Source organism: Notamacropus eugenii, chromosome 2 (assembly GCF_028372415.1).
Source record: "Notamacropus eugenii isolate mMacEug1 chromosome 2, mMacEug1.pri_v2, whole genome shotgun sequence".
NCBI lineage: Eukaryota > Metazoa > Chordata > Mammalia > Diprotodontia > Macropodidae > Notamacropus > Notamacropus eugenii.
Window position 1 is genome coordinate 155,936,162 of NC_092873.1, and position 12,995 is coordinate 155,949,156.

At 44.7% G+C, this 12,995-nt stretch overlaps 1 protein-coding gene across 2 annotated transcripts; it reads left to right on the top strand.

Moving 5' to 3' along the window:
- The first annotated feature begins 2,946 nt into the window (after window positions 1-2,946).
- Window positions 2,947-12,584, top strand: RWDD2A (RWD domain containing 2A). Of its 2 annotated transcripts, none has more exons than XM_072642701.1 (3): window positions 2,947-3,076; window positions 3,248-3,474; window positions 9,547-12,584. In XM_072642701.1, the coding sequence occupies exons 2-3, from the start codon at window positions 3,274-3,276 to the stop codon at window positions 10,207-10,209; spliced, it is 864 nt and encodes a 287-aa protein (XP_072498802.1). In that variant the 5' UTR covers window positions 2,947-3,076; window positions 3,248-3,273; the 3' UTR covers window positions 10,210-12,584. The 2 variants fall into 2 exon arrangements, with proteins under 2 accessions (XP_072498802.1, XP_072498803.1); XM_072642702.1 differs by having other exon boundaries at window positions 3,017-3,093.
- Window positions 12,585-12,995: the final 411 nt, after the last annotated feature.

The window sequence follows — 12,995 nt, forward strand, 5'->3', positions numbered from 1 at the left end:
CATCTTGGAGGTCTTGCCCGGAGCATCTCCTTTTCCATGCGGTCGCCTCCGGGCGTCTCCCGGAACGCTTTCAGGTTTTCCCAAGCGTTTCTGTCACCCCTGACCGCCCCGCCAGGTAGGTCCACGAGGAACGCCCCAGGAAGCGGGCATACATTAAGCACCAGCTGTGTGCGGTACAGCTGGCCATGTGGAGTCCGAGCCATTCACGTTTTGGTTTCTCCAAAAGCCTTTGCCCCCACAGACCCCCGGCACTTACGTCTTCATTGTCTGACTGGCGAGCCCGGGCCCCCTAGGCCCTTCCCCTTCCGTGAGGGCCAAGCCCGCGGGACCGCCTTGGGCCGGGTGCCCTGCGGTCATCGCGTCCTCGGCCCGCCACTCGCCCCCTCCTTCTGCCCTTTCATCCCCCGTCGCCCCCTCACGGCCCCTCCCTAGCTTCCTTTAGGCTTGTTAGCCTCGTGGCAGAGGGCAGGAGCCAGGTTCGCGTCCTTCCGGGCCCCCTGCTGTGCGACCAGGACAGGGCAGGAAGCACCAGACCCGCTCGGTCAGCCTCGGGGTCCCCATTGACTCAGAGGGCAGGAGAAGCGGAATGGTTAACGTTTGGGCCGAAACCGAGGGCCCTCCCCTCCCCACTTTAATTTTGATTTTTAGACTCGGTTAAAGAGGCCATTGGTTGACTCGTTTTACCTAGCCTTTATCGCTGCCTGGGCTTTCGCCTCAGGCCAGCCGAGATCTTTGCTTTGAAGCCCACGTGTCTGAGGCCACTGGACGCGGATGGCCCCAGAGGAGAGTCAGGCCGGTGACTGCACAGCCCTCCCTCCTTCGAACCCAAATCTCGTGCCAGTCAGGGCATCACCTCCCTCGTGCCACGGTCCTCCGGAGAACCAGGGACAAACCCTGGTAACTGCACTTTCTGGGCATCTGAGACCAGAGTTTGCGAAGGAGGGGCAGCAGCAGAAGGTCCATCACAGGTCTCCACAGCCCATCCTCTTCTTGTGTAGCTCTCACCTACGGAACTTCCCTACCCCCACCCTGGGAGGCTCCCGGGTTTGTTCTAGAACCTTGGTGTTACCTTCTTCCTCCTCACACGCACAGATGCCAGAAACCCATTTCTGCCTCTGCAGCACCTTCCGTCTCCCATCTTCTCTTTCCTCTCCTAGAGGCCTCCCAATATGTCCCTGGGTCCGGTATCTCCCTGTCTAGTCAGTCCTTTGCAGAGCTGCCGAAGGGAGTTTAAGCGCATTTTCATCACGAGTCAACGCCAGTGGTACCTTTGTGCTTTTCAGATAAAATATAACTGATTTTTCTCAATCTGGTTCTAACTTCTGTTTTCAGCCCCCTTTTCGACGTATACATCCCCATCCTCCTAGCCATTCCCGTGCCCAGAACGTACTCTCCTCATCACCTCGGAGAATCCCTCACTTTGGTCAACGCAAATCAAGCACTCTCTTCTGTAGGAAGTCCTCATTGTTCCTTTCAAATGCTGGTGCCCTCCCTCTCTGAATGCCTTGTAAGTGATTCTGTAATTATTCTGTTGATACTTAAATTTGCACGAAATCTCCCTACAGATGATGCAAGCAAGTTTTAGTTTTATTTTTTTGTCTTTGTTATTCCAAAGTCTAGCACGTGGTGGGTACTTGGTAAATGCATGTAACTTGAATTCTTTGTCGGGGCAGGGTTGTGTAGACTACTGGTGACCACCTTATTTTTCTGCAGTGCCCTTTGGATGACCCTCAGCTCTTTAGAGACCAATAGTCCCTCAATCGTCTGAAAAATATTTGGGTTTTTTGTTTGTTTTTACGATGAGCTTTTGTTTCAGGGGAAAGGTTGGGATCATTAAATGTCCAAAGGTAATCCAATCCCTTTCTCCTCTTCTCGTTCCTTGTGGTTGGGTCAATTGCCTTTCCTCAGTGCCCCTCCAAGATATTGATAGGTCCTCTGTGTGGGTTGTCTAGGTACCTGTGACCCATGAAACAAATGCATAACGAATGCCCTCTCCTTCAGTTTCGCCATTTTAGTGAGTGTCGTTGCTAGGGAGACTCAGGCTTGGAAGTAACCATGGCAACCGAGCCCATTTTTTGCCCAGAGAGAACAGATTTTTGAACATGGAGTTAGAAGGGAATGATGGAAAGGAGAATTCAAAGGCCGCATCTTGGCTGGATCAAAGGGAGGGAAGGAGGTGCGAAAGAGGGCCAGACTGCTGTGCCCCTCCCGGTGGAGCCTGCTCTCGCCCCAGTCCGCAGGTGTTTGCAGAGCTCTGTTAAGGGCTCAGGGCCGATGGAGCTGGGCAGTGCCAGAGCAGCTCCTGAAGGCCCTACAAGCCGAGCTCCTGCACTGGTGTTCCCCTTTCCGATCGCGGAGGGCAGGAGCTCTCACCTCTGTGTTTGTGCCCCCTTAGCGTGACGCGTTGTACTTAGCAAGCGCTCAATAAATGCTGTCTGCATTCACCCCATCCCCGCTCTAGTGAGACCCCCATCGTCATCGCCCCATTTTACAGAACAGGACACCGAGACACTAGTGAAAGTGACGCGATAGGTCCCGCTGTCCCGGCCACACGGGGGCTCTCGCCCCTGCGCTTCCCGTGTCTAGCACACGTTCCTGGGCGCCCGTGGTCCGCAGCGAGCGGCTCAGAGCCGCAGAGCCCCCTCCCTCGAGCGCTGGGGGGCCCGGGCCGCCTTTGGTTCCTATTGGGGAGAAAACTCCGTAGTGTGATGTGAGGCCCGGGCTGTGGCCACGCCCCCACCCTGTCAGGCAGAGCGGGGGCGGAGCGGCGGGCGACAGCTGGAGGGCTGCGGCGTCTGGCCGCAGAGCAGCGGCGGCTGCAGAGGTGAACGCATCAGCAGCAGCTGTGGCGGAGGCGGAGGGCGCTGCGGTGGCGGAGGGCGCTGTGGTGCCGGAGGGGGCTGTGGTGGCGGAGGGCGCTGCGGTGGCCGAGGCTGCCGCGGTGCCGGAGGGGGCCGCGGTGCCGGAGGCGGCTGCGGTGGCCGAGGGCGCTGCGGTGGCCGAGGCGGCGGCGGCGGATCATCTGCAGCGGTGGAGGCAGCTGGGGTAGCCCGCGGTCGGTGCAGTCGGTAGCGCGGTGAGAGGCAGCCGAAGGTGGGGGTGGGGGGCGGCGGGGGCCGTCCGGGGGGCCTGGGCGGGGGGGGGAGCTGGCGGCCGCGGCGCGGACCCCGCAGGTGCCCGTGCGGGGCTCGGGGCTGCGGGGTAAAGCGCCGGCCGCGCGGCTGCTGTGGCCCTCTTCCCCCCGCAGGAGGTCGGCTCTCCAGGCTCCCCAGCATGACGGCCGCTTCGGTCACCGAGTGCCTGGAGCTGCAGCTGCTGGAGATAGAGATGCTGTGCTCCATGTTCCCGAACAAAGGGGAGGTGTGCCTGGAGGACCCGAATGCGCTGAGGCGCGTCAAGTCCTACCTGAAGAACCCCAGCGGACCCCTGCCCCCCCGGATCGGGTTTGTGATCATGGTCTACGCGGACTACCAGGTGAGGCTCCAGCCGTCTAGTCCGGACTCTGCCTGTTAGAGCCGGTGACAGCGCACGAAGTAGGGTTGTGCTGGGGCTTGGGGAGACGCAGGGAGAGCGATTGCTGAAAACCTGGGCTTTTAATCACCTTTCTATTAAAAGCAGGCTTTTGTGGGTATTTTCTGGTTCTTACATGACCATAATATCCCATGAATCCCTTCCCCCCCCCCCCCCCCCGGTGTTTTTTGGAGAGAAAAAACAATCTGCACAACTGATTTATACGTTGAAACAGGGGGCATAGCTTGGGGACGTGGGCATAGCTCACGCTTCTGAAGTCCTGCTCAGCCTGTAATTTGGGCCCATCGCCTTGTTCTTCGGACGTGCACGATTTTCTTGGCTCTCCTTACCTTTTCTGCATCAATTCGTGCAGATCTTTCCAGGCTTCTTTGTATGCGTCCCACGTCATGTGTCACAGCGCAGTGATATTCCGTTGCGTTCCTGGACCGCCGTTTGCCTAGCCAAAGTGCTCCTGTAAATGTGGGGAAGCGTGGGGGGGACTTTTTTCACGTCATTGGTCGAGTCTTAGACTAAAAGTGACATTTTTAGTGACTTTACGTAATTCCAAATTGCTTTCCAAAATGATGCTACCATTTCAGAGCTCCATCAGCAGCGTATTGGTGTATCTTTACACAATCCCTCTAAAATCTTTTGTCATTTTTGCCAACTTAGGATATGTAATAAAATCAGGTTTGTTTGATTTCTTTTTCTCCTGTTATTAGTGATTTGGAGCATTTATGTGGTTGGAAATACAATTTTTTTCAGGACTGTTCATATCCTTAGACAATTTATCTGTTAATATCTATTTGATATGTATTCATATGTATTAAATCTATTAATCATATATGTATGTGTGTGCTATATATGTATGTATGAATTTATACATGTCTGTGTATTATATATTTTAAAAATTATATCTTGGATACCAAACCCTTATCAAAGAAATTTGTTACAAAGGTTTTTTCCTCATGTGACCACTTCCCTTCTTATCATAGATGCATTAATATTGTCGACAGAAGATATTCAATTTCAAGATTTCCTCTTCTGTTTTAAACAATTTGTTATATGCATTTCTTTTACTTGAATCTTTTTTTAAGGTGTCTCTGTTCTTACTGGCTGTCTTCCCCTCGCCTCTAGTTCTCCCTTTCTCCCTCCCTTTCAGCTAATCCTGTTCCTTAGGGTTTTTCACCTTGTTTTAAAATTTTTATTATGTATTTATTTTTAACATCCTTTTAAAGATTTGTTTTTAGTTCTTTATTCTCTCCATCTCTCCTGCCTCAGAAATGTGATATCAGTTATACATGTGAAATCATGCAAAACATATTTCCACACTAACCATGTTGCCAAAAAAGCAAGAAAAATGAAGAAAGAAAACTATACTTCAATTTGCACTCAAAGTTCACAGTTCTCTCTCTGGAGGGGAATATCATTTTTTTACCATGAGTCCTTTGTAATCTTCTTAGATCATTAAAATTAATAAAAATAGCTAAATCTTTCACATCATGAGCATCATTACAGTAGTGCTGTTCCAGCGTACCATAGTCTCCTGTTTCTGTTCACTTTGCATAGGTCTCTCCAGGTTTTTCTGAAATTACCTCCCCCCACACAATCATGTATTCCATCTCAATCATGTACCACAGCTTGTTCAGCCATTCCCCAGCTGATGGCCATCCCTACAATTTCCAATTCTTTGCCACCATAAGAAGGGTTGCTATAAATATTTTTGAACACATGGGACCTTTTTCTTTCCTTTTGATCTCTGGAGGCTGTAGACCTAGTACTACAGTTGTATGGCTGGTTCAAAAGGTATGATGCACCATTTGATGGACCTTTGGGAACAGTACCACATTGTTCTCCAGAATGGTTGGACCAGTTCTCAATATTACCAACAATGTATTGGTGTACCTATTTTTCCACATAGCCTATAGCATTTGTTGTTTCCGAGGGGGGCAGCTAGGTGGTGCAGTGGATAGAGCACCAGTGCAGGAGTCAGGAGGACCTAAACTCAAATCTCACCTCAGACACTTGACACTCCCTAGCTGTGTGACCCCGGGCAAGTCACTTAACCCCAACTGCCTCAGCCTGGGTCATCTCCAGTCATCTTGATGGACACCTGGTCACGGGATTCAGATGGCTCTGGAGGAGAAGTGAGGCTGGTGACCTGCACAGCCCTCCCTCACTCAAAACAAAGTCAAGTGCAAGTCGTGTCATCATTTCTCTGATGGTGTGGTCTTCTTCGGCAATGAAGGACGAACACACAGTGATATAGAGCATTTTTTTTGCGTGAACACTGATAGCTTTGATTTCTTCTTCTGAAAACTGATTGTTCATATCCTTTGACCATTTATCAGTTGGGGAATGGCTCTTACTTTTATAAATTTGACTAAGTTCCCCATATATTTGAGAAAGAAGGCCTTAATGTGAGAAATTTTTCATGCTACTTAATTGTCTATGGTACTTTTTAGCAAAATATAGTTTCCCTGCTTATCCTATTTAAGTAGGTCTTTTTTGCCTTTGTTTTGTCTGAGATCATGATTGCTACCACTGTCTTATATTATTTCAGCTGAAGCATAATAGACTCTTCTCTAGCCCTTTATTTTAACTCTGTGTGTGTCTCTCTGTTTCAAGTGTGTCTCTTACATAGAACACATTGTTGGATTCTGGTTTCTAATCCATTCTGCTATCTGCTTCCGTTTTGTGGGTGAGTTCATCCCATTCACATTCACAGTTGTGATTACTAACTGTGTATCTCTCTCCATCCTATTTCCTTCTGTTCCTTTTTTACCTTGTCCCTCCCCAAAAGTCTGTTTTGCTTCTGACCACTGCTTCCTTTATTCCTCTCCCTCATAATAGTCCCTTCCCCATTTCTCTTAGCCCTTTCCCCTCCAACTTCCCTGTTAGGTAAGAGAAATGTCTATACCTCGATGAGAATGTATATGTATTCTTCCCTCTGCACCAATTTAGATGACAGTGAGATGCAAGTATTAACCTACTCCCACCCCCATTTTTCCCTCCACTGTAAAATTCTTCCTTGCATGCTTTTCTATGTGTTATAATTTTCCTCATTATTCCTCTCCCTTCCCCCTTTTCCTAGTATTTCCCTCTTTCTCACCCATCTGTTTCTTTTTGAGATCACCCCAAAATAATTGACTCATACCTATGCCCTTTCTCTATGTAGACCCTTCTAACTGACCTAATAATGATAAAGTTATTTGGAGTGATATGTATTATCTTCCCATGTAGGAATGTAAACAGTCTAACCTTATTGAGTCTCTTAAGATTTCTTTTTCATGTTTACCTTTTTACGTTTCTCCTGAGTTTTTGTGTTTGGATGTCACATTTTCTATTCAGCTGTAGTCTTTTCATCAGGAATGCTTGAAAGTTCTCTGTTTCATTAAATATCCGTTTTTCCCCCTGAAGGATTATATTCTGTTTTGTTGGGTTATAATCTTAGCTCCTTTACCTTCTGAAATATAATATTCCAAGCTTTCTGGTGCTTTAAGCTGCTAAATATTGTGTGATCCTAATTGTGGCTCCATAATATTTGGATGATTTCCTTCAAGCAACTTGCTGTGTTTTCTCTTTGACCTGGAAGCTCAGAAATTTGCCTGTAACATTCCAGGAGTAATAATATTCCTGGCTATAACATTCATTTTGGGATTTCTTTCAGGAAGTGATTGGTAGATTCTTTCCGTTTCTATTTTTACCCTCTTATTCTAGATATCAGGACAGTTTTCCTTTATAATTCCTTGAAATATGATGTCTGGATTTTTTATCATGTCTCTCAGGTAATTCTTGAATTGCCTCTGCTCAATCTATTTTCCGGATCAGTTTTTCCAGTAAGATATTTCACATTTTCTTCTATTTTTTCATTCTCTTTACTTTGTTTTATTATTTCTTGATGTGTCATGGAGTAATTTAGCTGCAACTTGCCCAATTTTAATTTTTAAGGAATTTTTTTTCAGTATTTTTTGTGCTTCCTTTTCCATTTGACTAATTCTACTTGAGCAGTTTTTTTCCTATGAATTTTTGTACTTCTTTCACCAGTCTTTTTATTCTCTTTTCATAATTTTCTTGCATCATTTTCATTTTTCCCCACTTTTTCCTCTTCCACACTTACCCCTTTTTTATACTCTTTCAAGAATTCTTGTGGAGCTTCTGTCAAGTTAGCATTTTCTTTAAGGCTTTTTTTGGTAACTTTTTTTCATGTTATTGCCTTTTTTTGAATATGTCTTGGTCTTCCCTTCCACCATAGTAATTTTTTATGGTTAAATTCTTTTCTGTAGTTGTTTGCTCATTTTTCTAGCCAGTTTATTCATTGGTTTTGGAGAGGCACCATCCCAAGCTTCAGGTTTTTTCATGGTGCTATTTTTAGAACTAGTTCTAGGAGTCTTCAGGTTTTCTGTGCTTCCAAGGTGGTGGGATCCAGGAAACAGGAATGGTCATTCCCTCCCTGTTCTGTCCTATGGTCCTTACTCCAAAATGGCCGCTGCTCTCCTATAACTGTAAATGCTAGGCTCCTCTTGGCCCTGGATCTATGACCAAGTCCCCTGCTGTGCTGCTGCTGCAAATAGTAGTATTCCTCTCTGCCTCAGAACTACAACCAGGGTCCCTGCTCCCTTGTGACAGAGTACAAGGGCTCCTCTGCCCTGGAACTGCCGGGCTACTGCCTTGGCTATGTTACCTTGGCTTTGCCCCCTCTTACTCCTTAGTTCTTAGATTTCATTTTTTGGTGCCTCTGTCTAAAATGGATTTCTCTCGTTGTCTTCATTATCCATCTTTCCTTTCTGTTTACTCTGGAAGCCATGTTTCTCTCTATGTTGGTGTTTTCTCTTTTTTTTTTTTATGTTTAGGATCTCTGAGTTTTCTCCTTTCAGAAATGTTTGATACTTTCAGTTTCCCCCCCTCTTTTCCTTATAACTCACTTCCTGACTCTTTCCCCTCTGATTGTGGTTTCCTTTGGGGCTGGATCTCAAAGTTTTCAGCTTCCTCCAACACTGTACAATTTACTTCTACCTTATAACTTCCTCCAGAACCCACAGTGAAGTACAGAAGTAGGAAACTAAGAAAATTTTGCAAACACAGAGAAAATAGATGTAAATATCTTTTAAAAAGCAGTGATGAAAGAGGGTATAACAAATAAGACTTAGGAAATCTAAGTATTCAGATTATTTGTTGTAATTAAAATAAAGATTAAGATGCAATATTCTGCATATTCTAAAGAGTACCTAGTCCTAGGCTTTGTTCTCAGTAAGATGATAAGGCACCCTCCATCTCTAGCCTGCTCCTATACATTCGTGGAGCTGCTTCCACTTGTAATGAACATTGAAATACCTCTGTTGTAATGATAACTCACATTTCTTTATGTAATATTCTAAGATGATCAGAGTACTTTCCTCACAACATTTTTTGAAGTAGGCAGTACAGATCTTTCTTATTGATGGACTTTTAAAGTTACTAGAATAAAAAAAAAAAAACCCATGTACTCCTTAGCCATCTTGGTGGTGAGCTTCTTCAAGGCTGGCCTTGGCTAATAGCTACACTGCATTTTTTTTTAACCTGATCCACAGTCAGAGCCTTTCTAGCTGCACGGACGATAGCTTTCAGGAACATAGGATTATCTCTAACCCAGGAGGCAGCGTGGTTACTAAAAAGAAGAAATATTTTTATGAGCAGAAACTTTTGATGGAGTTTTGTGTGTCTTCTGAAGGGTAGCTTTGGTATTTGAATCTCACCTGTTTGAGGTCAGGGACTTAGTTTTCATCTTTCCATCTCCAGTACCTTAACAAAGTACCTTTGACTTCATCATACTTTGTATGCCAGAAACAGGGCTTGAATGCAAGTCTTTGAGACTTCAGAGTTGCCTGGCTTATCCAGTATGCTACACTGTCTTTAAATGTACCTGTGCCAACTACAATGATACCTAACATTGATATGTAACTTTAAGGTTTGCAAAGTACTTTATATATTTTTAGAACTTTCATGAAAAGGGAATAGCCAGTATTCATGAGCTGTGTATTTGCTTTCACCTTTTAGGGGTATGTTGAATTGCAGGTTGCCTTTCCTCACAACTACCCAAATGCGAAACTGCAGCTCTTTGGGAGGTCATATTCGCTTGACAGAAAACAGCAGCTGCTGCTCAATCAAGATCTCACTGCTTACATCACAACCTTCGATGCTGGCGAGCTGTGCGTGTGTGCCGCAGTTCAGTGGCTGCGGGACAATGGTGGTCCCTATTTCCGGAGGAGCAAGCTCTTTTCTGAACCGGTTGTGAAGGTGAAGCCTGTGAAGATCACGTTCCACCGAATGTGGATCTACAGCCACCAGATATGTCGTCCAGAACTGCGAAAGAGGATTTGGGACTGTGCGAAACGGCTAAATCTGACAGGGTTTTTTCTGACAGGGAAGCCAGGTATAATTTGTGTGGAGGGCAAGAAAGAGCAGTGTGAGGAATTCTGGCACACGATCAGGTATCCTAATTGGAAGCATATTTCCTGCAAGCATGCTGAGAGTGTGCAGACAGAAACCAATGGGGATGAGCTGCGCATCTTTCAGACTTTTGAGGAATTGCAGTTTGAGAGCCATGGTAATTTCAGGCATGATTACCACATGGATCTGGGCAAGTTCCTGGAATTCCTCAAAAAGCATCGGAGTGAACATATTTTCCAGATGTTATTTGGCATTGAAAGCAAAAGTTAAGATGACTAAAAATATGTTCACAGAGCAGCATTTGCAGTTTCTCAAGTTATTCGTTCCACTAAGAATAATAACTTGAGCTTAAATGGAATTCATTTTGTGTGTTAGCTGCTGCAGCATAGAAACAAGTTTTTTTTGGTTTTTTCATCCCTTTTTTTGGGGGTAGAAATGGAGGTATGCAGTGTAGACCTGCTATTTTTATTAGGAAACTCTTAATGTGGAAAGTCCCTCCACTGATAAAAGTCAACAATTCATTTAACATTTAATCTGAGAAGTTATGGAACTTGCCCATGATCAAAAAGCTAGTAAGTTGGAGAGGCAGAATTGAACACTGGTCTTGCAAACTTCAAGGCCAGCCCTCTAACCACTAGACAATGCTACCTCTTAGAAATAGTACCCATCATTTAAAGGATTAGTGACTTTCTGCCACTTCATGAATTTCTAGCGCTAAGTTGCTTTGCTTTCTTGAGTTCTGGGTCGTTAGGAACCCTCTGTCGTCTTAGTTTTCTGTTCTCTTTGTATTTGATGTAGTACCAAACACAGTCCATGCTAGACACAATGTAGATATGTAGAAATATGTGTTCGTTTATTAGTGTGAATGCCATCAGGCACCCTTGGAGACTCTAGGTTACTAGGACCATTGTAAATATTCAGTTTGGGATTGTTAACAGCTCTAGGAAACCACAACCATCACAGGGAATCTGCTGTGCTCTGACCAGCTGCCAAGTGGGGAACTTTTGGACAGGTAAAGGAGATCTGGGGTTTTTAAACTGTTGCAGGAGCCTTCTTGTTCATTCTAGATCTTGTAAAGTACCTGAAAGTGAGAGCAAGTCCACTATCCAGGGTGTGGATCAAGGGGCAGCCCAGAGGCGGCAGGAAGATGCAGAAAGACTTAGTCTGAGGGCTGCTGTGTAATCTGCAGGTAAACATCAGGTACTCTTACTGGAATGCTGTGCCTGTGAAGTCCTCCCTCAAGAGAGATGCAGAATTAGCTCACAGACTGGAAAGGGATAAAGACAAACAGATAAAACAGCCAATATACTTCTCAGGTACATCTGAGAAGTGCAAAACATAGCATTTTGGGAGTAGAAGAAGAGAGGGTCGTTGTCTCCCAGCAGTGATCAGGATGGAAGGCTGAGCTAACATCCTAGCTCAAGTAAGCTAAGATTGCAATGGCAAACAAATGAAAGGAGCAGAATTTTTTCAGAATAATAGCAAGTGTGGGATATGGGCAGATTCTGGCAGAATTTTATTCCGACTGATTCCCTGGCCTGATTATCTCCTTAGTTTAGAATATGGTGCTAATGAGCAGCCCATTGTTGTGAGTTAAATCCTTAAGCAGGACAGTAAGCTTCCTACCCTGTTAACATGGCCATAAGCTGAAATTGTGTCTTTGGCCAACACAATTGTGTCATTTGTGCAGCAGTAAATCCATGTTAAATATTGTGGATGGCTTAGTCCAGCATTACACCAGAATGATGTGGGGGAAAGAACACTGAATTTGGAGTCAGAAGACTTGGTTTTGAATCCTGGGTTTGCTCCTTAATGTTATGTTACCTTAAGCAAGTCCTTTAACTTCCCTGGGATTCAGTTTCCTCATCTATAAAATTAATATCGGTCTACACTAGAGGTTCTTAACCTTCTTTGTGTCATCGACCATTCTGGTGAAGCCTTCTCAGAATAAATTTTTTAATGAATAAAATATAATATATGGAACTATAAAGGAAATCAATTATATTGAAATAATTATCAAAATTAAAATATTTTTTGAAGACAAGTTTTCAGATACTTGGTTAAAGAACTTCTGAGTTAGTTGATCTAGCTCATCTAACTCTAAATCCTAAAATCTTCTGACCATTTAGGAAGCGGGGGAAGGGGAGAGGGAAATGCTTGTTTTAAGTGTCATGTCTTTATACGAAAAGCTATTCACTTTTTATTAAACTTTCAGAGAATCATTTTTCAGGTTTTTTTCTGTAAGTGAAACTATGTTGGTGTAATAAGTGAATTTTTTCATATAGTGTTCTTAAAAATATCAAAAGTGTACTTATTACTCTCAAATGTTAAACTTAAATGTACTTGTTTTCTTGTCTGTTGAATGGGATACTATTTGCCATTTACCTACTTGGGATAAAGATTATTATTAGTAAAGAAAAAGTATTTTATCTTCTCAATTTTCCTCGTACAATTTGTCTAGATCTCTCCTTTCTCCTCTTCCCTTTTGTAAATGTATTAGTGTATGTGTCCTATCTTGCTTCCACTCCCCTCTGCTCCCTCTAAAATGTGACATCCCTGGCAACAGGGACTGCCATTTTTTATCTTTGTATCCCCAGTACAAGTGTATTCAGTAGCTACATAATAAATGTTGCATTGACTCAAAATCTACTTGTTCTATTTATTTCCGTGTCTTTGCTAGATTTCCTACAGCCCAGTCTGAAAGTGAGCTAACTTCTAGTTTTTGAAATCACAAGCACCAAAAATAAAGTGTGTTCTTCTGTAGCAAACTTTCAGAGTTGGACTGGCCTCTAGGCCACCCAGTCCAGCCTGTTCCTGAACAAGAACATCCTTTACAGCGTCTACCTCTAAGTGATTCTCCAGCCTTCACAAGTAGACTTCAGTGAGGAGGAGCTCCCTACAGCCATTCCACTTTGGGGTGGCATTAGTTGTTAGGAACTTGAATCTATTTCTCTGCAATTTCCAGCTCTTATTCCTCCTCATTCTGCCCATTGGGGCCAAGGAGGACAATATTAATCCCCTTATACATTGCCCTTCTCATAACTGAGAACAGCTAT

Bases quoted from the DNA above. Each gene is read 5' to 3' on its own strand.
- RWDD2A (XM_072642701.1), top strand. From the start codon at position 3,274: ATGACGGCCGCTTCGGTCACCGAGTGCCTGGAGCTGCAGCTGCTGGAG. The intron at 3,475-9,546 runs GTGAGGCTCCAG...TTCACCTTTTAG, and splicing joins TGGTCTACGCGGACTACCAG to GGGTATGTTGAATTGCAGGT.